Genomic DNA, 23,974 nt, shown 5'->3' with positions numbered 1-23,974 from the left:
ATCATTTCACTTTTTTGATACATGAACAAGACACCAACCGAGGTCTAATTTCAATATTTTTTTTCTTTCCTCTAAATTTCATCCCAAAGTATTTTAGTCGGTATCATTTTTCTACACCAATTCTTCTACTTTTCCAAGGACAAACCTCGTCTTCTTCTCCCAAAGATAATAGTTTTCTAGCTAATAAAAAGTAAAAACCCTACCTTCACTACACAACAACACTGTTAACCTACTTTAAAACACTTCTGGGTTTTTCCACACTACTGAGTTTATGGTGAAAGTGGAGAGGTTTATAGATAGGTCCTTCCCTTCAGGGTTTAGGGTTTTGGACAAATACCCATTTAGTAAAAATAGGGTTTTTGAGGCTTGGGTAAAAGAATCTAATAACAACTTGAAAAGATTGGTTCCTTGTCAAGTTGGACTACATTATTTGCAATTACAAACAGAATCACAAGGGGAAAAATCACTTTACAAATAGAGATATAGATTAAACTTGGAAAGCAACCTTAATTTATGAAAACTGCAAATTGAGTTTATTGGTCTATATTGACCAACATATATACATACACACATACATCCATATAATACATTAATATCGTCAGAGTACCCTTGATTTACATTAAAAAAAAATCTCATTTGGGGGGTGGGGGGTTAATCCACCACCAATTTATCAAATAACAATTCTTATTTATATTTGCATAATGAAACCAAATATGATGCTATTAGCCAATAAGTCTTTAGCTATATGATAAGAGTGAGGATTAGGAATTTTGAAGTCTCAACCACATTTGAGTCCCATGTCACACCTGCTGCAACATTAACATTCAAGCTCTTAATATAATTAATTAAGATAATGAAAAATTTATTAATTGTAGGGAAACGTTCCCTACCAATTCAACTAGAATGTTATCAAGGTCATAATTTACGGGTAAAACTAAATACTGATTTACCATAATAACAAATAGACTCAACGGTGAGTCCGCTGTGGGAAGAGCCGTTGCTTTCTTGCTTGATAGGGGGGGCTTCCATTCACCAGCAAAGACTAAAAGTGCTCTCCGATCCGTGCTGGATAGTCACCCATCACACGGCTCTCAAACCTAACCTGTGGTGGATCCCCAGAGACAAAAAGCGCTTTTGCCCCATACTTTGAGATGCATGCTCCTCCCCGAGGGTGGGTTGGTTAACTGTTATGCGCGTTCTTTCTTCGAACTTATGAAATGACTCAGTCATACGTTGACTACAGCCATCCAAATGTGAACTCACTTTTACCTAGTATTTTTTTTCTGTTAGTACTATAAAGAAGAATTACCTAATGTCCTGTTAATTCAATAATGCCTGGTTTCTCGGCTGTACTTCTTTGACTACTTCCCCGGTAAGGCCCTCAAAGTCAACAAGGAAAGAAAACATCTAAGCCTCCTCTTCTAGGTCTGTTTCCCTATCCAACCATTACATTAATAAGATTCACACAAAAAAGAGTTCAAAAAAATGATCCGTTAACGGAATACCCACAAGTCTACTTGTGTGAATATGAGCTTTCTACTCATGCTCACCCCTGAATAGAATTGTTGAAGGCAATTGCTGATGATCTCCATCGGATCAACTGAGAACAAAAAATGATAGTCCGAAATAAATCAATGAGATAAAGGAAAAGGGTTCCTAGACGCTTCAACCACGCTGTCCATACCTTACGCCTGACAGATGCTTCTATCCATTGCGGTAACCGATCCATACACAAAACAAAAAAGGAAGGTTGTCGGATGCTTCTTAAGGGCTAAGACTGTGCAGTCTTCTCCCCGACATGGATAAGACATAATCATATAAAGCAAATCCCCTGGTAATTGCATAAATATCAAAGTGAAGTAAATTAATATCCCACTTGATCGAGTTCCAATTATAAAGAATTTCGGATTCCTTTTTATTGAAAATTAAAATATATTAATATATTCGTAATTATTTCGAAATATATAGTTTCAAAAAACAAAATATCCTTTTTCTAAGTCAAATCGAATGGGGTATGTTTTATGTTTTCCTTGACTATATGTTCATTGACTATTCATGTCCTCCAAATATATATATTCTAAATTCCCCCAAATCACTTCACGTGGCTTCTTGTTATCACGCAAAATAGAGATTCATGTGCTAGTTACTCATATATATATTCTAAATTCCCCACCCACTATTCCCTAAAGAAACAAAAATAAAATAAGAATTTAATGCCTCTAATAATTATATCTTACCATTTCTGTTTTAAAACTTCAGCACTTATTCCTTTTTTTTATTTTTTTAGAGGTCTTCTAACTTTTCCATCCTTGTAAAAAAATGGAGATAGAGCAATTAAATTTTAAGCACATACAAAATTATAAGCTCCATTAATTCAAGTGAGCCAGCACTTTGCCTTGCTCACAACACTACTTGATGGGGCTGAAATTTTAAGCTCATAGCACCACCCCTTGAAACTCCAAAGAAGTAATAAAGCTGAAGCTTTCACCATCTCAAAGGGAGAAGCATCAAGCACCACCAAAACACGGAACCCACTGCTCCACTATATATATAAACGCTGTTAGGATTTAGGAATTGATAGTCCGAATGACCGAGAGGATCTGGACCTCTGACCTGGAAGAAGAATGTTCGCCATAGTCAGCTAAGGGCTTTACAAGAATGCAAAATGCTCACAAAGATAGCTCGTTGGGGAGCTCACGTAAGCCTGGCACAGACAAGGTTACAAGAGGGAGCTTGCGTGAACCTCGCAGGGACGAGGTTGCAAGCTATACCTGCGAAGAGGACCCCCTCCTTCATGACTGACAGGTACGAGGTCCGTTGGGAGGGTCAGTCCCAGGGTCAGAAGGGTCGCGTGCTCTATAAGCAAACGTCTAATAAGCCAGAGGAGGCACAGAGAATGTCTGCATGACAAGGAATGTTAATGCCCTCGACTCAAAGGTCAAGACAAAACAATAGGACCTATTATGAGTTGTAATACTAACAATAAGAAATATATATAAATACGTCATGTGTTTCACCTAATACAGCATAAGCAAATATTACTCAACAAAACTCTCTCCCTCCTTCCATTGTAACGTACTTGTTTGTTTGTAAAAAATAAAATCAGGCGTATCTCAAAAAGCTTCCACCCTTTATTCACTACAAAATTAAAAGGCTTTGGGATGGTTAAAAATCGTTTCTAAAAGTTTAAAAATGGTCCTCGATAGGCTTAGAGATGACTTAAGTCATCCCCAACATGCACCATTTAAAACAATGTTTTTGAAAATTTGTTAAATTAATTGTGAAGATCGTCCTCATAATTAAGGAGGAATATAATCCCCAAATTCATAAAAACATAAAAAAAAATGATTAAGATGAATTTCACACCTAAAGCTTTGGGGACAAATACGTCCAAATTTGTTTTTAAAAGTTAAATATTTAGTGACCTTTCGTATCTAAATGAATATTCTTTATAGACACATTTCATCTCTAAATATTAATTTTGATTCAATAATGTATTACTATAAATTTAAATTTAATAATATGAATACCTAAGAAAAAAATAATTATTATATGAATTTAAAATAAAACATAATATGCATAAAAAATATATATAATTAAATTCTATCAAAATGTTAAATATTAACTATCCATGAAAGTTTATATATATATAACAATATTCAAATTTTAAGATAATTAATAACAAAGGTCATAAGCTTAAAAAAACTTTGATGTCCAAATTATAATTTAAGACAAACATGCATTTCAAGAAGAGTCAAGTTGGTTTAAGAGAAGTAAAGTAGGGGTGTTCAAAAGTTAACGGAATCGAACTAGTATTAATTGAATTAATCGAACTTTTTAGTCCTTTAACCTCTAATCAAATCGAATTTTTTCAAAAAATATTAACTCAATTAATCGTAATTTATATGTTTTATTTTTTTTGTTAAAACAAGTATAACACATATAAAAATAAATAAATTTATAATGTTCATTTGACCAAATTAACCGAACTAGTAATAGCCTAATACATATAATCTATAATATTATTTATTAAATTCGGTTAATTCAGTTAATTACCCGATTGTAAACTGAATTAATTGTTAACAGAAATTCCAAAAAACTTTTAACTGATCTCCGACTGAACTAAATTGGTTAACTAACCGATTTACCGAATTAGACCGGTTCGACCGGTTAATTTGGTTTTAACCAAAGTTTGAACACCCCTAAAGTCAAGCATATCTGTCAAGGGCGAAGAGAGAAATTTTTTGTAGAGAGCTAAATTAAATTGTAATTTTTATAATAGTAAAAATGTAATTTTTATGATAGTAAAAATATAATTTTTAAAATATTAAATCAAAATTTTATCATTTTTTAGGGGTGCCAAAGTATAATTTTATCTTTTTTAATTTAAAATTTTAAAAAAATTAAAATAGAAAATTTTTTATTTTAAGAGATTCGACCACTTACTGCCAGGCCTCTAGAATCATCTCTGATATATCTTTCCCCCAAATCATTGTTTTTTTCTTTTGGCAAGATACCTCTAAATCACTTGATGGCTTGTTATTCATGTCCTAGTTAATCATATAGATACTAAATTTCCGGACCCACTATTATAAACATGAGCACGTGTAATATTCCTTTTTAGAATTTAAACCTTTCCCTCCTTATAACAAAAATGGATTAAATATCGAGGGAACAAAAAGGTTCATGGAATCGAGGCAAAAAAGCTAAGGTCTAAAAAAAGAATGGTGGGCTCCTAAAACGTAATGAAGCTGAAGTTTTCACCATCTCAAGGGGAGAAGCATCAAGCACCACCAAAACACAGGATCCACTGTTTCACTATATATACATATATAACACTCCCGTGTTATATGACAATTGCCACGGATACAGTTGGCTAGAGGCACTATTTATGTGCATAAGTATCACCATCACATGGAAACAAAATGATCTCTTTTCTCCCTTTCTCTTCTTATCTTTTTCTGGTCTTCCATTCTTTTTTTTTTTCCTTCCTCTAAATTTCATCTCGATGCATTTTAGTTGGTATCGTTTTTCTACACCAATTCTTCCATGGACAAACCTCGTCTTCTTCTCTCAAAGGTAGTGGTTTTTTAGCTCTAGTAAAAAGTAAAAACCCTATCTTCACCAAACAACTACACTGTTAACCCACTTACAACACTTCTGGGTTTTTCCATACCATATGGCGAAAGTGGAGAGCTTTACAGATAGGTCCTTCCCTTCAGGGTTTAGGGTTTTGCACAAATACCCTATTAGTAAAAATAGGGTTTTTGAGGTTTGTGTCAGAGAATCTAATAACAATTTGAAAAGATTGATTCCTTGTAAACTTAGACTACATTGTGTGCAATTATAAACAGAATCACAAGGGAAAAAATCACTTTACAAATAAAGATATAGATTAAACTTGGAAAGCAACCTTAATTTATGAAAACTACAAATTGAGTTTATTGGTCTATATTGACCAACATATACACATACACACGTACATCCATATAATATATTAATATCCAAGATTAATTTTTTGTAACAAAGTAGCTAGATTATCCAACGGTAGAGGTTTAACTATTAGTTGGTCACTTCATCCACTGACAATGTTGAATCTTTAAGGAGTTTATTATTAAGGGATTCTTCCACAGTACGTAGCTACATTTTTTTTTTGTTAAAAAAAAACGAAATCACCAAAAGAAAAAGGAAATCAGAACTTATGGTTATAGATAGATCAAGCATGTATATTGACTAGTTTTAGTAATCTCTTTGCAAATTTATATTTCAAACCTCTAACCTTTCATTAGAAATAATCACCAGAGATGATCACAGAGCGAATTTTACAATTTTCGAACCTGCACAAACATTAGTTTTAGATACCTTTTTATGTTCCAAATGTAAATATTAAGGTACAAATACTTGAAAAAAATGAAAAACTCAAATAATTTAAAAGATATACAATCCAATTATGAAAGGTATTAAAAGTTATATTATATTTTGTTTCTTCTATTAAAAGAATAAGTAAATTAGTAAATGTACATCAAATCAATTTTAACCAAATAATAACACTTGGTGTCTATTTTCACAGAAAAATTAAATTATTTTTTAATCTACCATGTAAAGATTAATTTGTTCAATTTCTTTAATAGAAAAAGCCAAATACAATCCAACTTTCCTTAGTACTTTTACTGAATATATGGTTATTATACACTTACGGGGTGAAATTATCACAGGTTACTAAGGGGTCACACTTATGCCCAATTGCAAGTAGAGTTTGTTTCAAAAAACCTCCATGGCTGACCACTGCTATCTCCTTTTCTTTCCGTGCCAACAACCTGCAATGATGAAGTTGATTCCATACAAAAATCCAACCCAAGTTTAGCATTCAATTCCTTCAAGGACAAAAATATATATGTATGTATGTATTTAGTACACACCATCCAATAAACTCGACTGCCCTAGCAGCAACAGCTTCATCGGTTTCACGTTCTTCAGCCTCCCACGAAATGTCATATTCACTTTCAATCTACAATAACAGGTATATGTTTAATTATTTGAACTTCTATTTAATGAAACTAACAAGTTATTTGTGTACTTGCCAATGAAAAAACAACTTGTGGGAAACGAGCCTTGCACCGGCTGATGCTTTCTCTACTGCGATCTTTCCTCTACGTTGAATTGAAAGACATGAGCTTTAGTGGATTAAAATAATGGAATGGAACATGATCCAACTTTCGTATATGTATATATATACCATGCGTACACGACAAAGTTCAGTTGCTATGATTATTGGGTTATTGCAATTATCTCCATGTTCTTCACTACCAAGAAAAACACCAACTGAAGTCTGCAATGTCCTGCAATTTCAACCACAAAAAAAAAAAGAAATAAAATCAAGAAGCTAATGAAGAAACCTTTTTACTATTTTTTGTTTTGTAGAGATCGATGCCTTAAAAATTTCCTTTTTATTTTGCTTACTCAAGCATTTTATCAATGATAGAAAGAGAGAAACAAAGTCTGAAACACTAAAAAGGGGGATTAAGGAGATACAAGTGAGGACCATTAATAGATTACAAAAACGAAGAAGAATTATGGAATATATGAGTTTGATAAAAAGTTGCGTCTACGAGTTATCAGAAACGAAGAGGAAATTATCAAAAATCTAGTGCAACTTGAAGACAATAGATTTAACATGAAGCTTTGAAGATGTCGAGGACAAGTTTCCTTAGCTATTTGTCTTCGAGTTTCATTGTCGGTTGGCGAAGTTATAGAGCTCAATGGAAGGACTCAATTTGGATTTTAGGGATTTTGGTGAACCAAAAATATGTCTCTTATCATTTTTTAAGACCGTAGTTGTGCTTTTGCTGTAGGTTTTTATTGAGCTTTTGAGGGTTGGTTTGGTGTTTTCGAGACTGTTGTTGGCGCTTGTAGGAAAAAAACCAGATGAGAAAATGGGTGGATGAACAATACAACATCATATGATTGATACCGTGTCAGAGGGGAAGTGACGACTAGTTCAATACTTTGCAGCACTCCACTTGCAGAAAGATTTTTCCGTTCATCACGAACCTGTTAAAACCAGCTAAAATGTCAAAAAGCTTTCATTATGAAAATCTAATATGCCATTGGCAAAGCTTTTCTAACACCTGCTGCGAACCCAGAGGTGAGAGTTGAGGATTAGTCTCTTCCTTGGAATTGTGAAGTTCATGTGCATGCCTCATCTGTAAACCAATGTTGTTATTAAATGATAAATAAAAAAAATGACATGCAAATACTAAGGGACAAACCAGATGAAGGCGTTTTTCGTTGTTACTAAGCTCTCGAGATGTAGATGCCATTTAGGTAGTGGAGTAGTCAGTAGTGGAATGAAGATGGCAGTAGACAAGGTTCACCCAAGACATCTTCTTTTTTGGCTTTATGATTCTACGATAAATATTGTATATTATGCATGCTGATATCAACATTTTCCATGCTGGCATCAGGATACACAAAAAATACGGCTTTACTTTGGCCCGATCATTACGGGATTAAAAAGGTCCTACGTGTGTTATTATTGATCCATGTGTATCCTACCTATTTGAAATTCACCTTCTCCGTGTAAATGAATTAATTTATTTTTACTACCTATTTGAAATTCATCTTTTTCTCTTATTTGAAGATGTCGAAGACAAGTTTCCTTAGTGATTTGTCTTCGTGTCTCATTGTCGGTTGAAGACAGAATCTGGATTTTAAGAGTGCAGGGATTTTTGGTGAACCAAAGATATGTCTTTTATCATTTTTTAAGACTGTACTAGTTCTTTTGCTTTAGGTTTTTATTGAGCCTTTGGGGTTTTGCTTGGTATTTTCTAGACTGCTTTTCGTGCTTTGTAGGCTAAAACCTAGAATCGTAGATGGAAGATAGGTCGATGAACGAAACAACATCATATCACAGTCACTAGGGGTGGATAAGGGGGCTGCGATACTTTGACCTTCAAAAGTGGCTCGAGTTCCCCAGCTCTCCTGAAAATTGTGTCTCATAATTTATAAAATTACATTTTAATCCTAAAAAATAAGAAAAAAATAATTTAATCCTTTAAAAATTATAAAAATATAAACTATTAAAATGATAAAATTATATTTTTATTATTATATAAATATACAGTTTAATTCTACCCTAAAAAAAATTTTAGCTCTGTCTCAAAAATGATAAAAATTTAATTTATTTTTTTAAAAATTATAAAAATATAAATTATTAAAATTTATTGTTGTATCCTTTCCACTTGCAGAAAGATTTTTTCCGTTCCTCACGAACCTGTTAAAACCAGCTAAAATGTGAAAAAGCTTTCATTATGAAAAATTAATATTCCATTGACAAAGCTTTTCTATGACCTTCTGCGAACCCAGAGGGGAGAGTTGAGGATTAGTGTCTTACTTGGAATTGTGAAGTTCATGTGCACGCCTTATCTGTAAACCAATGTTTTTTATTAAATGATAATAAAAAAATGACATGGAAATACTTTGTAAATTAAGGGACAAACCAGATGAAGGCGTTTTTCCTTGTTAAGAAGCTTAGGAGGTGTAGGTGCCATCTAGGGAGGGGAGTAGTGGACACTAAAATGGATGTAATGAAGAGGAAAATATACCATATATATATTTATTTACTTCCAGGATTTGGGTGGCAACTTCTTCTTTTTTGTTGCTTTCTGCTTTTTACGTGGTATATGGTATATTTTGCATGTCGATAGCTCCACTTACGATGAATGTACAGCATTGGGCCGATGATTACGGGATTAAACGGTTCGCACTGCGCTATGCTTGGTTGATACACCACCCTTCCTCAAATAAAAGGAGCATACCAATTCTAATGCCTCAACATCAAGTCAGCCCACATACTCCTTAACTTATCAGCAAGTATAAGAAACACACATTTCTCGAAGCAATTCAAGTCTTTGAAAGACAGACATCACAAAGGCAGAAAGGAAAGGCAGAAAGGAAAATCATCTAAACAATACAATACCTATAGCTGATGATGATGCACTAAACTTTCGTTGAGATATATCAGTTATGGATATAATTATTTTGCTACACATGCAGATGGTGTTGTGTATTGTATAATACTAATGCTCATGCCGGAGATTTTGCAACAATATTTGGTGGCCCTATAATCAGGAATAGGCAGCATTATACGGTGATAGTCGCATTTCATTTTATATAATTGATTATAATTTTATTCTTAAATTTTAACTAATTCAGTTTTACCGGATTAAAAGTAGTGTAGTCTTATATCCTTTTGTATATATTTTTTTATAATTATTATTTTAACTATTCAACTATTTAATTTATTTATTCAAAAATTAAATTATTATACTTGAGTTTCATAAATAATATATTAAAAATCTTAATAATATGAAATAAAAATAATAATTGATGGTTGAAAATACAATTAATAACAGCCGTTGGTGAATTTTTTTTATAAATAAAGGCTTAGTCTGTAAATTGTTACAAGGCTGTGAAAACAATCTTTATTGTATTATTTATTATGATATATACATTTATCAATTTAAAAATTAAATAAACATATTCTAAAATAAAATTTTAAGCTTCTTTTATTAATCGAAATGAATATGAATAAGACATGGATAAATTTATTTGATAAATCATTTATTTTTTTTAATTGTTACATAATTAATAATATATTTATTATTTTTCATGTTTTATCAATTTATATTGAAAAAAGTAAGAAATGTGTTTAATAATAGTATACTTGTGTATTTTTTTTAATCATTTGTAAATATATTTATTTAATGTTGATGAATAAATTTACTTAATTTAAACAAATAAATATGAATACACATAATTGTAAGTGAATGAAAACAAAAACATAATTTTAAAATTTTCAACAAACACAAACAACTTTAAAAAAAAGAAATAATCGGACATAAACGAAGATCCATTAATTCAAACTCGATTTATTTATAATCTTAACCATCAAATCTTCAATATATATAAAAAAATCTTACTATTTATATTTCAATATGTGTTGAACAAAAATCTAATATAGTGTTTTTAAGAGAAATGAAGAGTAGGGATTAAAGTTGTCTATAAGTCGGGTATTAATAAAATTTTAGCTCAACTAAAAAATGGACTTAAATTTTCGCTTAAACTTAACCCAGATTATAAATGTTAAACCCGGGCCTAGACCGACTCGACCCATATTAAAATCTAAAGTATCAATACCATAGAAAATGTATCGATACTTGCTATGAGGTATTGATGCCTAGGGGATGGGTATCGATAATCAATCAAATTTTTTTTAATTTTCAAAATATCGAACTTTAAAATGATAACGATACCTATACTTTGTTAAGGGTATCGATACTTTTGATTTTGTAGACATGTATCCGGGTTAGGTCGGGCCTAGCCCAAAAAAGGCTTACCTGAAGCCCGACTCATTTGTAAAACAAGCCTCGTTTTTATCCAACCCATATTCTAGACCTATTTTTTTATCCAAATTTTCTCATATTTTAGGTAAGTCTTCGAACCGGGTAAGATGGCCCGACCCATAAACATGTCTACCATATAAAATGAGAATAAATCAAATAACATTTCTCTTAACAGTGGTGCATGTTGTACCACCCATGAAACACCATTTAAATTTGTTTAAGTTATTTGCTCAAATATAAAATTTTGTTTAAATTAAAGTGTTCAGATACAAATAATAGATATTCCAACTAAAATATGAGTCATACTTGAAATCCAATATTCAAAACTTGAATCTAGTTTAATTTTATGAACTATGTAGACTTATTAATATATTATAAAAACAAAAGGATCAAATCTACAATTTAACTAATTTTCAAAATGTAAAGAAATAGAAAAAGGAAGGGATGTGTGTTGATCCATGTGTCAATAAAGAAAGATGATCTGGACCTTACTTTTAATATATATATTGAGCATTAATCTCATTGTAGGTTTTTATCATATCTATTTTTTTTGATACAATATTTAGAATTACCCACAGCCCAATCTCAAATCTTAAATAGGAGAATAATGCACTTCAGCGGACTCGAACTCACGTCTTTCTGCAATGACAATAATATCGATACCAATCGAATTAAGACTTAATTAATACTTATATATATATACATATATATATTAAAATTTCAAACCATCCAACATAATATGTAAAGTTAAAAATTCATTAGTCAATAAGTAAATGTAATAAAGTCAGTTAGTCAAATAATAATAATAATAATAATAATAATTTTGTCTCAAAAGTGGAGCGGGATAAGAAATAGAATTGTCTAAGGATTGAATAACCTGATAAGGTAAGAGTTTCTGTACATCGATCCGATCTAAACTGAATTCAATTTAAATAATAAAAATATTTTTTTAATTTTAAATTTAATTATAAAAAATATAAAATATCAATTTAAAAATATTTTTTAATATTTTATTAGAAATTTAACGTAATTTACCTATTTAAATTTAAAAAACTTAAAAAAGCTCTTTAACTATATGATTCAAAATCAATATAATAAATATTTAAATAATTTTGGTTTTAAAGTTTTTAATTGGTCAAATCTTTAACATCTGTGTTAACATACAAATTATCATTTTAAATACATAATTTAAAAAAAAATTGTTGTAAACAGACATTCGATAAAATTAAATTATTATGGTTATTATGCAAAAACAATATAAAAAAAATTGTAAATTCATACATTTCTCTATTTATAATGGTAAAATTATTCTAATTTTATAGCGTCGGTTGAATCCCCAAATTAATTGGCTCCTAATTTCAATCCATCAGTAAATATAATCCAATTCTAACAACATTATTGATTTTTGTTTAAAGTTTAATACAAAAAATATATAAAAATGTAACATATTTTTATAAAAGTGTAAAATAATGTAGGAGTTAACAATTTATAAAATATAAACAAATTCAAGACTCAAGTTCAACCGAATTTAAATAATTATATCCAGTGGCGGAGTCAGGATATTAATATTGGGGGGCAAGCTAAAATTAGAAGTGCTATATAATATTAGATTTAAACATATAAACTATCGATTCAACAAAATGCAATATTTCAACAATTAAGATGAAATAGCTATCATTTAACTCGGTTAACTATTTTTTATTCCGTTTTCACAGGAATGCTCACTGCTTCACGAGTTATTATTTGACATAATTTTAAACAAAGTGACAAATATTTTCTCCTAATCATTTTTCATCCAAACACATACACATTTCACTTAATTTTATAAGCTTTCAAGTTCCATCAATATCCTTTAATGGTGGTAACTTTTAATATACTTGATAAAACAGAAAAAAAAAACTATTAGTACATATATGCAAAACAAGTTTCAAATATTCAAAATCTATAAAAAGTTTGAAGAAAAACATACATTGTACTTCAAATTTCGAGGAATAATGATAAAGAATTTTTTTTTTCTTCTTTTCTTACTAAGCACCAATGTGAAGAAGAAAGACGACAAAAGTCTCTTCATCTTTTCTTTTCTTTTTATATATATATATTATTATAGTACTTATAAAACATTATTATATTAAATAAACTATTAAATAAACATTAATTTATTATTATTTAACAAAAATATCATTCAAAAGTCACCATAAGTAATTTGGCTTCTCCAAGAAGCTTTTCTCTTTGCTTTTATTAAGAATAATTTTTTTTAATATTATTTTTAATCCTATAAAAATATTGCAGGGGCCTACTTATATTTTTAGGAGGCCTATAATATATATATACAAAGGAAAAAATTGCAAAAATCTTTAACCTTGGGAGGGCCTACTTATATTTTTGAGAGGGCCATAATATAAATTTACAAAAGATTAAATTAAAAATTTTAAACTTTGAGGGGCCATGCTCCGCCACTAATTATATCTATTAATATCATAAATTGACTCAATCCAAACTCATCTCTACCCCCATTCATGACAAATATATGAATTCTAAAAATCCAATTGCAATTGCAAGCTAACAACCTAAGGAAAGCTATAGAGAGGCCCAAAGCTATAAAATTGTCATACTTACGCTTTAATATGGTGTTCAAACTTAGAGCCCATGTCTCTTCTATTGTATCCTTGTAATCTAGGTTAAAAAATTGTCACGTAAGGGTGAAAATGAAACATTAGTATTCGTAATCTATTGAATTCGACTCAAAAATTTTAAATTTGATTTTATAATTATCGAGTCAAGTTCGAGCTATCAATTAAACTAAATTCAAACTTAATAATATTTAATTGGAATACTTTACGAGCCTTACAGAACTTTGTATATTTTTATATTATCAAATTACGTTATTACCCTTGATATATATTATTATCCTTAACCTTAATTATTGAATAGAGCTCAAGTTCGAGCTTGAGGGTTTGAAAATTTTGTATATATTAATATTTATTGAATAACTAATTTTTTTTACATAAAATAAATAGTATTTTTTTTAATTTACGCCAAAATTGACATGCATGATACATATAAATATAATATAAAATATGATGATTAAATTATTAAGATATTAATCATTCTAAAATATATGAAAATTTAAAATTACTTCAAAATTTATACTGATACAAGTGAATTCCTCTCCATAAAACAGTCATTTTCCTTCAATTTTCTTTTACAAACATACATTTTTCTTTAATTTTATTTTTCACTATTTTATTTACAGGGAAAGTTCTAAAGGGAGAATAGAATTAATATTACTAGAATATAGAAAAAAACTGGAATTAAAATTCAATTATATGTTATATATTCCAAGTGATGATACTGGTTCTTGTCTCTAATATGCTTGTTACTTGGTCTCCATGGCAAAGCAATTGGGCTCTCTTTAATTTATTTAAACAAAAAAAAAACAAAAAAAAAAACCCCTAAGGGTTAATGCATTTATATTGGTTGTACTCATCATTTATCTAGAAGTACTCCAATCCAACATATGAGCTCTAAAATCCTCTAAAAAACCTCCTTAAAAAAATCTAATCATTCTTGTGTCGGATAGATACACATATCCAACTATCATACATAAGTCTGAGTAACATTGAATGCCATGACCAAATAATAAAAACCCCTCTGGCTTCATACTCTATTTGGCCATGGCAATAACCCCTACATCAGCATGCCTGAAAATTTAAGGCTCCGTTTACCATTAAAGTTGAAATGAATATTTTATCTTCTCAAAAGCAGTGATAAACAATATAAATACGTTAGTCCAAACTCATTCATAAAAGGGTTCTAAATTACATGCAACCTTCCTGCAATTTGCAAGCAAAGAGAAATGAATGAAGAATTTAACTAATGACAGAATCACCATGTCACTGCATATAAACCAAATACAATGTCAGAATCACCATGACAACATAGATACTAAGCTCAATGCCTCATCCATGGAATATCATTGATGCATTTCAGTTAACTTGTTATCAATTGGAGAACTAATACCATGGCTACTTCCAATTAAGTGGTGAAGAAGCACACCTGCTGCAACACTCACATTCAAGCTCTCAACAGCCAGAAAAGATCGGAATTCCTCGATTGAGCAAACGGAATTTACTTCCGTAGTTTCCATATCATCAACATCTCCGGTTGTTATGTCTGTAGGAATATTTCCTGGGATTCTAACTAACTGAGTGCATGATCTCTCCACTAAAGGCCTCAAGCCAGTGCCTTCACTGCCTAAAACAAGAATGGTTGGCACGCCTGGCAAAACCTTGTTCAAGGGAACAGCTCTTGGAGAAACAGAACCCCCGAGAACCCGCCAACCGTTTTGTGCCGAGGAAACTAAGAACTGCATCATATTCTTACAATATCTAAGCTCCATTAATTCAAGTGAGCCAGCACTTGCCTTGCTGACGACACCGCTTAATGGAGCTGAATTTTTAGCACATAGTACCACCCCTGAGGCTCCAAAGAAGTAAGCTGACCGAATTATGGCACCTAAATTCTGAGGATCAGTAACCTCATCCAAAGCTACCCAAAGTGAACCTTTCTCCTCATCTGGGACAGGGTCTAATTCCTTTATCTTGACCATCTCAAGGGGAGAAGCATCGAGCACCAAACCTTGATGGGGGCGATTATCAGCGATCATATTAAGATCATGCTTTGAAACTTCTTTTACATTAAGCCCGAGTTTTTCAGCCAACTTAAACACTTTTTCAAGCCCTTTCTTATCCTTCTTTTTCCGATTATTACTACTCAAATCTAATCCTTCTTGGACATACAAAGCATAAAACTCCCTTCTCCCAGCTGCCAATGCAGCCAAAACAGGACCTACCCCATAAACCCCTTCGCCAACCATTTTAGGTAAAGTTGATTCGGTGGCCTCTTTCCATGTTTTTCTACCCCAACTCTCTTGCTTATTCCATCTTCGAAATTCCGGTTTCTCGGACCCAAATTCTCTGTCCACCATTCCTCTAAACCTACCCTTAATCTTGTCCCATCTCGGATCATTGACAAGCTCATCTTCTTCCCTCACTTCTTCTTCTTCTTCATTGCTTTCATCTCTTTTACTATGACTACCATTAAGTCCATTACGACGATCCCTTATCATATCTACTTTCCTATGCCTGCTCTCTTTAACATCCTTTCCACCTCTTTTTCCTAAAAATGATTCATTTGATTCCTCCCAAGAGGAGCTACTATTATTCTCTTTCTCCAACCTATCCAATGATTCTTCCCAAGAAGAACGACTATCGGTCTTTGGAATCGCCACTTTATGTGACCCTTTCCCTCTATTCACTTCCCCTGAGGCTAACCAAGGTAATGCCTTTCCAGCTTTACTAAAAACCCTATCTTCACCAACTCTTTTCGAATTCAAACTCGAAAAACTTCTAGCTCTAACCAATGAACAACACCGTATAGCACTTCTAATCCTAAACTCACTTAAAACACTTTCAGGTTTTAAACACTTATGGTGAAAGTGGAGACCTTTATGGGTGCTATACATCAATGAAGGGTTTAGGGAGGGTTTTGGAGAATACCCAATTGGCAAAAGTTGGGTTTTTGAGGTTTGTGAAGAAAACCTAATAACAATTGGAAAAGCTTGGTTCTTTGTCAAATTAGAGTACATAGTGTGCATTTATAGATTGAATTACAACAACCAGAACTCACTTTACTAGTAAAGAGATGAACTTTGAGAATTTGAAACAGCAATTCAGTGAAAAAAGACTCTACCTGGATTTTTAAAGCAGAGGCTTTTAACATGTAAAGGAATCCATAGCAAATCAGCTCTGGGTTTTTCTATCTGGTTCTGATAGCAAAAGAAATGATCTTTTTTAGGTTTTCTTTGGCTGCAGAAGACTAAAACGACGCCGCCATTGCAAAACACCCATTTGGAGTGACCGCTCAAATACAAAATTGGCTTATTCCTATTTTGACCCTGTACTATAGTGAAATTTATCTTTTTGGTACCTATACAATCTTTTTACTATCATTTTGTATGCCATGTTACCCCATTGTTCATTTATGTTAAGATAAACTTAAAGCCTATCACATGGCAACATGTGGACAATTTAATTTCTCCACAAGTATACAAAATAAAAGTAAAAAAAATTATATAAATATCATTTAAATATAGTATATGAATCAAAAGAAGTAATAAGCAGTATTTTTTATAAATTCAAATAAACATATCAATCTATTTTTATGTTGAATAGATAGAAGAAAATGACATATTTACCTCAAAAACTTTAGTCAATCTTTTAATGGATATCTCTACTTTCAAAATGTCTATTATCTTCTTTCTGTTTTATCAACGTGGTATCTATAATTAAAATTAACAGTGTTAATTTCTGACCTGTCAGGACAGATGTCCTAATTATAAGTTTCATGTGCCAAATTTTGTCTAAAAGTATTTGTATTGCTTATAATGAGAGGGACCTGATATTAATTAACCCTTCTATCTTTATTTCCTTTCGTTTCACTTTCTTTGTAGGGGAGAAGATGTACGAAATAATAAATAACCCAGAAAATGATAGAAAGAAAAACCTCCAGCCTCCTCATTTCAAGTGCATGTGAAAACCCCACTCTTCTCCCCCTCAAATTAACTCTTTAGAAATGTGTTAAAAGCTTCCTTCGACCAAGAAAATACAAAAACAAAATCCTCCATTTTCACGCTTTTTTTCCCCATTAAAATGGAAAATAGTCTACATTTTCTTGTTTGGTTTATTGGGTAATAAATCGGTTTTAGTTTTGGGTTTTTTTTAAGATTAATAATGGTGGTGAATTAGTGATGAAACAACAAGTTGAGAGACGGTAAGCGTGAAAAGCTGCCGGTGATAGACGGTGATGATGTGAGTGGTTTTCAGATTATTGGGTTTGTGGGGGATAGCCCAATTTCAACCCCAAAAAAACACAATAACAGTAGCAAAACAATGTCACCGAAAGTCCAAATTTTTCTTCAAAGTTTAGGGTTTTTCTCCAACCCATTAACGCCAATGCTGTAATCTCAACCAATGTCAAGCTCGATTCTTTGTTGCCGAACCCAACTTCTAGAAATAGAGGGTGGAAACCATATTGGGTTGAAGATGAGTTTTGTAGCCCGTATTTTAGTTTTGGGTTTTTCTCCAACCCATTATGTCAAAGATATTTAGTTGAGATTTAAAATAACAATGGTATAGTTATTTTCAAGTCCCTTGACTTAATCATTTAATTTCTTTTCTGACAAATCATGCCATGTGGCATTTTGTGATTGTGTCACGTGTTCTGACAGAACAGAAATTAACACCATTAGTCAGAGTTACCTCATTGATAAACAACGTGCAAGTATGGGTATCAAAATAGACGTTTTGAAAGTAGAGGTATCACATTAGAAGATCGACCAAAGTTTAGGGGGCAAATATGTCATTATCCTTAAATATAATTATATGTGTATGAATATATAAGCATCAAATGATGTTGTATTAGTAATTTTGTTAATAGTTTGCAAGAATTAAATCTAATTAAAATTTCACATATAACATTATACATTAAATAAAAAGCCAGTGTAGTTTTGAGATTTATTTCAATGAAAAATAGAAAATTCATTTCAACATTGTTGGAGCTAGAAGAGCCTTTGCCCCTTAAAATTTTGGAAATTTTTTATTATGCCCTTTAAAATTAAAAAAATTTAAAAATTATCATTATTTCTCTTTTTTTTATTGAATTTTAGTTATACCCCAAGATTTTTAAAAGTTCTTATTATACTCCTAAATTTTATGAAAATTTTAATTAAGCCTCAAAAATTTTGAATTTTTTTGTAGGCCTCCCAAAATTTAATGGCTCGTTGTCCCACTACATCATACATTTAAATCCTTCATATAATTGTATATATTTAATTACGAATTCCATCTCTCTATGAAAATTGAAAAGAAGTTAATCTCTCTATTTTACTTTGTTAGAATTTGATTGTCGCACTTTAAAAAAATGAAAAAGCTAATTTTGTTGTTAATAAACAAATGAATTTGAACTATTGATTTTTACTAAATTATTGCACATAAAATTGTTTAAATATTGATTTATACTAATTTTTGTTTACAAATTATCGAATTGTTGAGTTTCAAGTTAATAATTCGACATAAAAATTTAATACTCTTACTAAATTGGTGATGAGTTAGACTCGTGACTAGTCAACTATTACTGTAATTTTCATGTTCTTCATTACATTATTCTCAAATTCAATGATACATTAATAGTAGTTTCAAACTGAAAACACGAACACTAGGCATTTAAAGGAAATCCAAAACATTGAATTTTCAACTTTTTCTACTTTATTTTATGTGCTATAAAATAATACACTAAGTTTTAACAAAATTTCTCTAATGGATATTAATGTATGATTTTATAATTTTATACGAACAACAAAAACAAATTGCTGGGCTATATTCAAGCTCAAATATTAAACTAATATTAATTTTAAATCTCGAATCTAATTTATCTCTCTAAAAATACAATATATATTACCAATATATCGAATACTTATTTTATTTAAACAGGAGTAACAAAAGATTATTTACAACCACCACAAAAGATTTCTAAATGGCTTTTAGAATCTACTCAAAGTATGTCCTGCAATGGCTAACTATATGTTTAAAGAGTAAATCATTATGAATTCGATAATTTTTTTTTGTATAATTGTAATTCGAACTCATATTATTTTTGGAAAAGCTGAACACTTGATTCATAGGTCACAACCCGATAAATATATTTGATAGTAAAAAAAATTGACAAAAAAATTACTAATGTCGATAATTATACTAAAATATTTAAGTGTAGAGATTAACTACATTCTTAAAACCCTAGTAGAAGTCTATCTTCAATGCTAGAAAATGAAGCCGATTAGTAAGACTTGGGATACTTTTGTTGAAAACTAAAGCTTCCCCATTATGTATATTTGAATTTATAGTACTTGTTATATATACAAATAAATAACTTTAAGTTTATTTTATTTTTCTCGATCAAGTAAAATAGAAAATGATATAGTAGTCGATTGAGTTTTAATTTGACTGGCATGGGAATTGTTGTCAATGTAGGAGGACATGGGTTTGAATGTGATGAAACGCATTATTTTCCTCTTTATGAGTTGAGGAGAGACTATAAATAGTTCTAGACATTGTGTCAAAAAAGAAACGGACATAGTATAGCTCATGTCCAAACAAATAAATAGCTTAAATTTTATATTTAAATTATTATGTTTCTATAAAAAATTATATTTCTTCAGTTTTAAATAATAAAATTTAATTATTTATAAAATCGGTAACTTTATGTTTCGTATATAAAATTTTATAAATAATATATACAATCTAATCTAATAGATTATAATTATATTAAGTGCATTGTGAATTATTATGGCTATTTATTTATTATTAAGAAAAAAAAAGAATAGCAAAGAATTCGATTAACTTAAATAAATATATTCAAGAACACATAATTAAATATGTTCACGAATAATAAACAAACAAGCAATAAATAAACCTATATTATATTTTTTAAATATAAAATAGTCAAATATAAATATAAATAATTATATTATAAATAAAAAACATACAAATCAGAATAATTTCATTAATATATACTAATGGAACAACAAACAAGCTTTAAATGAACATAAATAAATTTGTTTATAAATATAAATGAACTGAACAGAGAATTCGTATTCGGTTCATTTAATAAATAAAACTTCAAAATATTGTTATATCCATTAATTTAGCTTAATAAACGAATAAAAACCAACGTATTTATAAACGAAGGATGGGTTGATTTACGTTCCAAACATTTACATCCTTTGAAACGTTTTGATCGTTGGGAACGTTTTGTTGAACTTTGAATTCGCTCAACCAATGCAACTCTCGTGATAGCTGACCAGTCAGAAGCTAATACTCACAAAAATTTGAATGATTGTTTCTCAACATTTCACCACAATTTCTAGAGTTATATATAATTATTGATTGTGCTTAAAAAGAAATTGGGTAGATTTTTTAAAAGAAAATTTTATTGTAGATTTTGATCATATTTGTTTTTTGATACAATGCTTAAAATTATACATGGTTCCTCCTCAACTCATAAATAGGAGGATAATGTGTTTTAACGCATTCGAACTCATATCCTCTTATATTGGCAACAATCCCCATACCAATTGAATTAAAACTTAAAAAGATAAAATGCATACATATTTTTATAATTTTACAATTTTTAGATTAATTTTTGTATATTTTGCAGTTACAATATTTTTTTTTGTTATATTTTCTAAGAAGAAATTATTGGTATGTTTTCAAGAGAGGTAATTTTATGTGAAGGTGTTGTTTTTAGTTGTTTTATTTAAATATTTGTTTTATTATTTAAATGGTTGAGTGAATTAGTATCATTTATTAATAGAATCTTAATTTAATTGTAAAATTATAATTTTTATTTTTTTATTAAATAATGAGTAATTATCATCAGAGTATTTTTTTATTTTATATTTTATGTAAAGTCTAAAAAAAGTCACGCATAATATAATTTGAACTTAAAACATCATAGTATTTAATATATTAACTTCACCATTTTAACTAAATCCTCATTTATTTGTTATATTATTATTTTGTAAACATATTTGTATAAACGACACATGTTAATCATTTATGACGATCTTTCCAAGCAAGCACAGGCTTATCATCAAATGCCTTTTTCATTAATACGAAAACTGTTGAGTCATGAAACTTATCCATGAGATACTTTTTATTTGCATTCACACCTTTTACAAAAAGCTGCTAAATCAAGTTCTCAATTAGGTGAAGGAAGTATGACTGCTTTACCAATAGTTGAGACCCAAGTCGAGAGACATTTCAACATATATTCCTATTAATGTGATTTCCATTACAAATGGATAAATATTATTATTCGTTGATCTATTCAATGCTGGAATCAAACATGCTATTAATGTGGAGATTCATGTCTCCAGAATAGGATCTGCAATTCAAATTAAAGCTATGAAACAAGTAACAGTAGGTATGACATAATCTAATATTATATAAAAACTTTAAAAAAAAAAGTAACCTTAAAAATACATAATATTTTTATATAATACCTATATCTATTCATAACCTTCAAACTCTTAAGTACGCTCAGCCACATGTACTCCTTATTGTAGCAATAATAACGTTACCAATGCTCAAATTAAAAAAATATTTTATTTTTATTTTTTATTTACTAATATATATAGAGAGAGAGTACAACCCACATCAGTATTTATTCACATTGATCTGCTGATTTCATAATACATTCTAACTAGTTTACTTTTAAAATCTTCAGTTACATTGAACTCCCATTTTCATACCCTACTAAACATCTAATTATAACAACTTTTATTTGTCTCTCCACTTTATCAAACATTTAATAGTTTCCCCTCTTTTAAGAAAACATGTTTTGCTTCCTTTGACCATGTTTATTATATATATATATCATGGACTACATTAGGGTTGATAACAGTCGGTTAGTCAAAGATGTTGTAATGTGTAGCAGAAACGATCCCAAACCATGGATCATCACCAACTCCATTGATATTTTCCTCTTGAAAGCTTGAACCACTCAAAACATTCTGTGGGTCAACCTCAAAATCAACAAAATGATACATCATCCCTTGACCTTCATTACCAACTCTATTGCTACACCAAGCAGCTCCATAATTGTTCTCAAAGGGAAGATATGGCATTGGAAACTGATCAGTTTGGTCCAAAACCAGTGCTGGATACTCGTAGTACTTTTGCTGGTATGTTTTCAAGTCTGTCATGTAAGAAGACGATGTAGTACTGCTGCTTCCATTGGAACCTACAGCTTTACAAAATGGTGCTGCTGACATGGTTGTTGTTATTTCATTGTTGCCGCCTTTGATCTTTGCGGTCAATAGTTTTTTCTTCAACTTGGTGTTCCAATGGTTCTTTATATCATTGTCCGTTCTTCCTGGCAGTTGAGCAGCTATAATAGACCACCTAAACCAACCAGCAATACATAAAATTATGGTTAAATTCTGCTGTTAGTCCCTTTACTTTATAAAATTTGTGGATTTAGTCCTCACCAAACAATAAATATTAAATTTATTAAGTTAAGTTCTGTTATTTTCAAAATCTAATATAGCAAATATATTATCATATGTGCAATGTCATGTCAGTTTTTTTTTCAATATATTACTCACTAAAAAAACAATTAATGGATTAACAAATCATAACTTTTGCAAAGTACAGTGACTCATAGCAAATTTTAACCTAAAGTTATTCACGATAATCTTCATATTCGAACTTCATGACTACCCTCTCAATAATATTATCTTCAAAATTCGAGCTAACTAAACAATTTAGGGTTTTTGAATTAACATACCTGCTTCCTAGGGTACTATAAAGGGAGCAAATGATGTTATCTTCTTCCTCGGAAAACCCTCCATGCTTGATGTCTGGTCTTAGATAATTAAGCCACCGTAGACGACAGCTCTTCCCACATCGCTTAAGGCCTGTAAGATCATCGTGATCATCATCATGTATGTATGCATGCATGCATCTATATATGTATGTATGGTAAGAAACCTGCTTTACGAGGAAGAGTAATCCAATTGCCCCCAGTGCCATGTTTGTGAATGTAGTTTATGAGGGTGTTATCTTCATCGGGGGACCATGGTCCTTTTTTAACGTTGGATTTATCACAACAAGGAGCTCTTACCATTGATAAACAAGAAACTCAAAGAAAAAGCAAAATGATAAAATTATGAAGGGGGGGGTGTTAAAGGAAATGCCTTTGCTAGCTGTGGGTTTTTAAGACATGGACTCTGGATATAAAAAACCATTGGGAAAGTTGACTTTTTACGACAATTAAACAAAAGCAAAGGGACCAAGTACATAATTTTCTTCAATTTTGGGGGCCGAGTCTTTCCTAGAAATTTATTACTTGTTTAGGGTTACAAGTAAAAGTCAACCGTACTTAGGTAAACGTATAATTGAGTCGAGCTGAGCCAAGTTTTAATACTCTTGAGTTTGAGCTTGAGCTTGATA

The 23,974-nt window shown here is 30.5% G+C and overlaps 3 protein-coding genes and 1 long non-coding RNA gene across 4 annotated transcripts; all 4 read right to left on the bottom strand.

Annotated features, from left to right (window-relative positions):
- Nucleotides 1-487: 487 nt before the first annotated feature.
- On the bottom strand, nt 488-1,841 carry LOC121231935 (uncharacterized). Its single transcript, XR_005930182.1, has 2 exons — nt 951-1,841; nt 488-809 (listed from the first exon to the last, which is right to left on the bottom strand). It is a non-coding gene; the product is annotated as an uncharacterized lncRNA (long non-coding RNA).
- Nucleotides 1,842-6,193: 4,352 nt separating this feature from the next.
- LOC121232304 (phosphoglycerate mutase-like protein) lies at nt 6,194-7,820 on the bottom strand. Its single transcript, XM_041118043.1, has 6 exons — nt 7,770-7,820; nt 7,629-7,703; nt 7,472-7,551; nt 6,737-6,839; nt 6,420-6,508; nt 6,194-6,317 (listed from the first exon to the last, which is right to left on the bottom strand). The coding sequence occupies exons 1-6, from the start codon at nt 7,818-7,820 to the stop codon at nt 6,194-6,196; spliced, it is 522 nt and encodes a 173-aa protein (XP_040973977.1).
- Nucleotides 7,821-14,672: 6,852 nt separating this feature from the next.
- Nucleotides 14,673-16,796, bottom strand: LOC121231934 (rRNA methyltransferase 1, mitochondrial). Its single transcript, XM_041117078.1, has one exon. It carries the CDS (start codon nt 16,558-16,560, stop codon nt 14,878-14,880), a length of 1,683 nt encoding a protein of 560 aa, XP_040973012.1. The 5' UTR covers nt 16,561-16,796; the 3' UTR covers nt 14,673-14,877.
- A 5,318-nt stretch (nt 16,797-22,114) lies between these two features.
- Nucleotides 22,115-23,713, bottom strand: LOC121231933 (transcription factor MYB36). The gene is made up of 3 exons (XM_041117077.1): nt 23,513-23,713; nt 23,310-23,439; nt 22,115-22,924 (listed from the first exon to the last, which is right to left on the bottom strand). The coding sequence occupies exons 1-3, from the start codon at nt 23,646-23,648 to the stop codon at nt 22,429-22,431; spliced, it is 762 nt and encodes a 253-aa protein (XP_040973011.1). The 5' UTR covers nt 23,649-23,713; the 3' UTR covers nt 22,115-22,428.
- Between the last annotated feature and the right edge of the window lie 261 nt (nt 23,714-23,974).

This window comes from Gossypium hirsutum, chromosome A07, assembly GCF_007990345.1.
Source record: "Gossypium hirsutum isolate 1008001.06 chromosome A07, Gossypium_hirsutum_v2.1, whole genome shotgun sequence".
NCBI lineage: Eukaryota > Viridiplantae > Streptophyta > Magnoliopsida > Malvales > Malvaceae > Gossypium > Gossypium hirsutum.
This window is presented reverse-complemented; position numbering and strand designations above follow the sequence as displayed.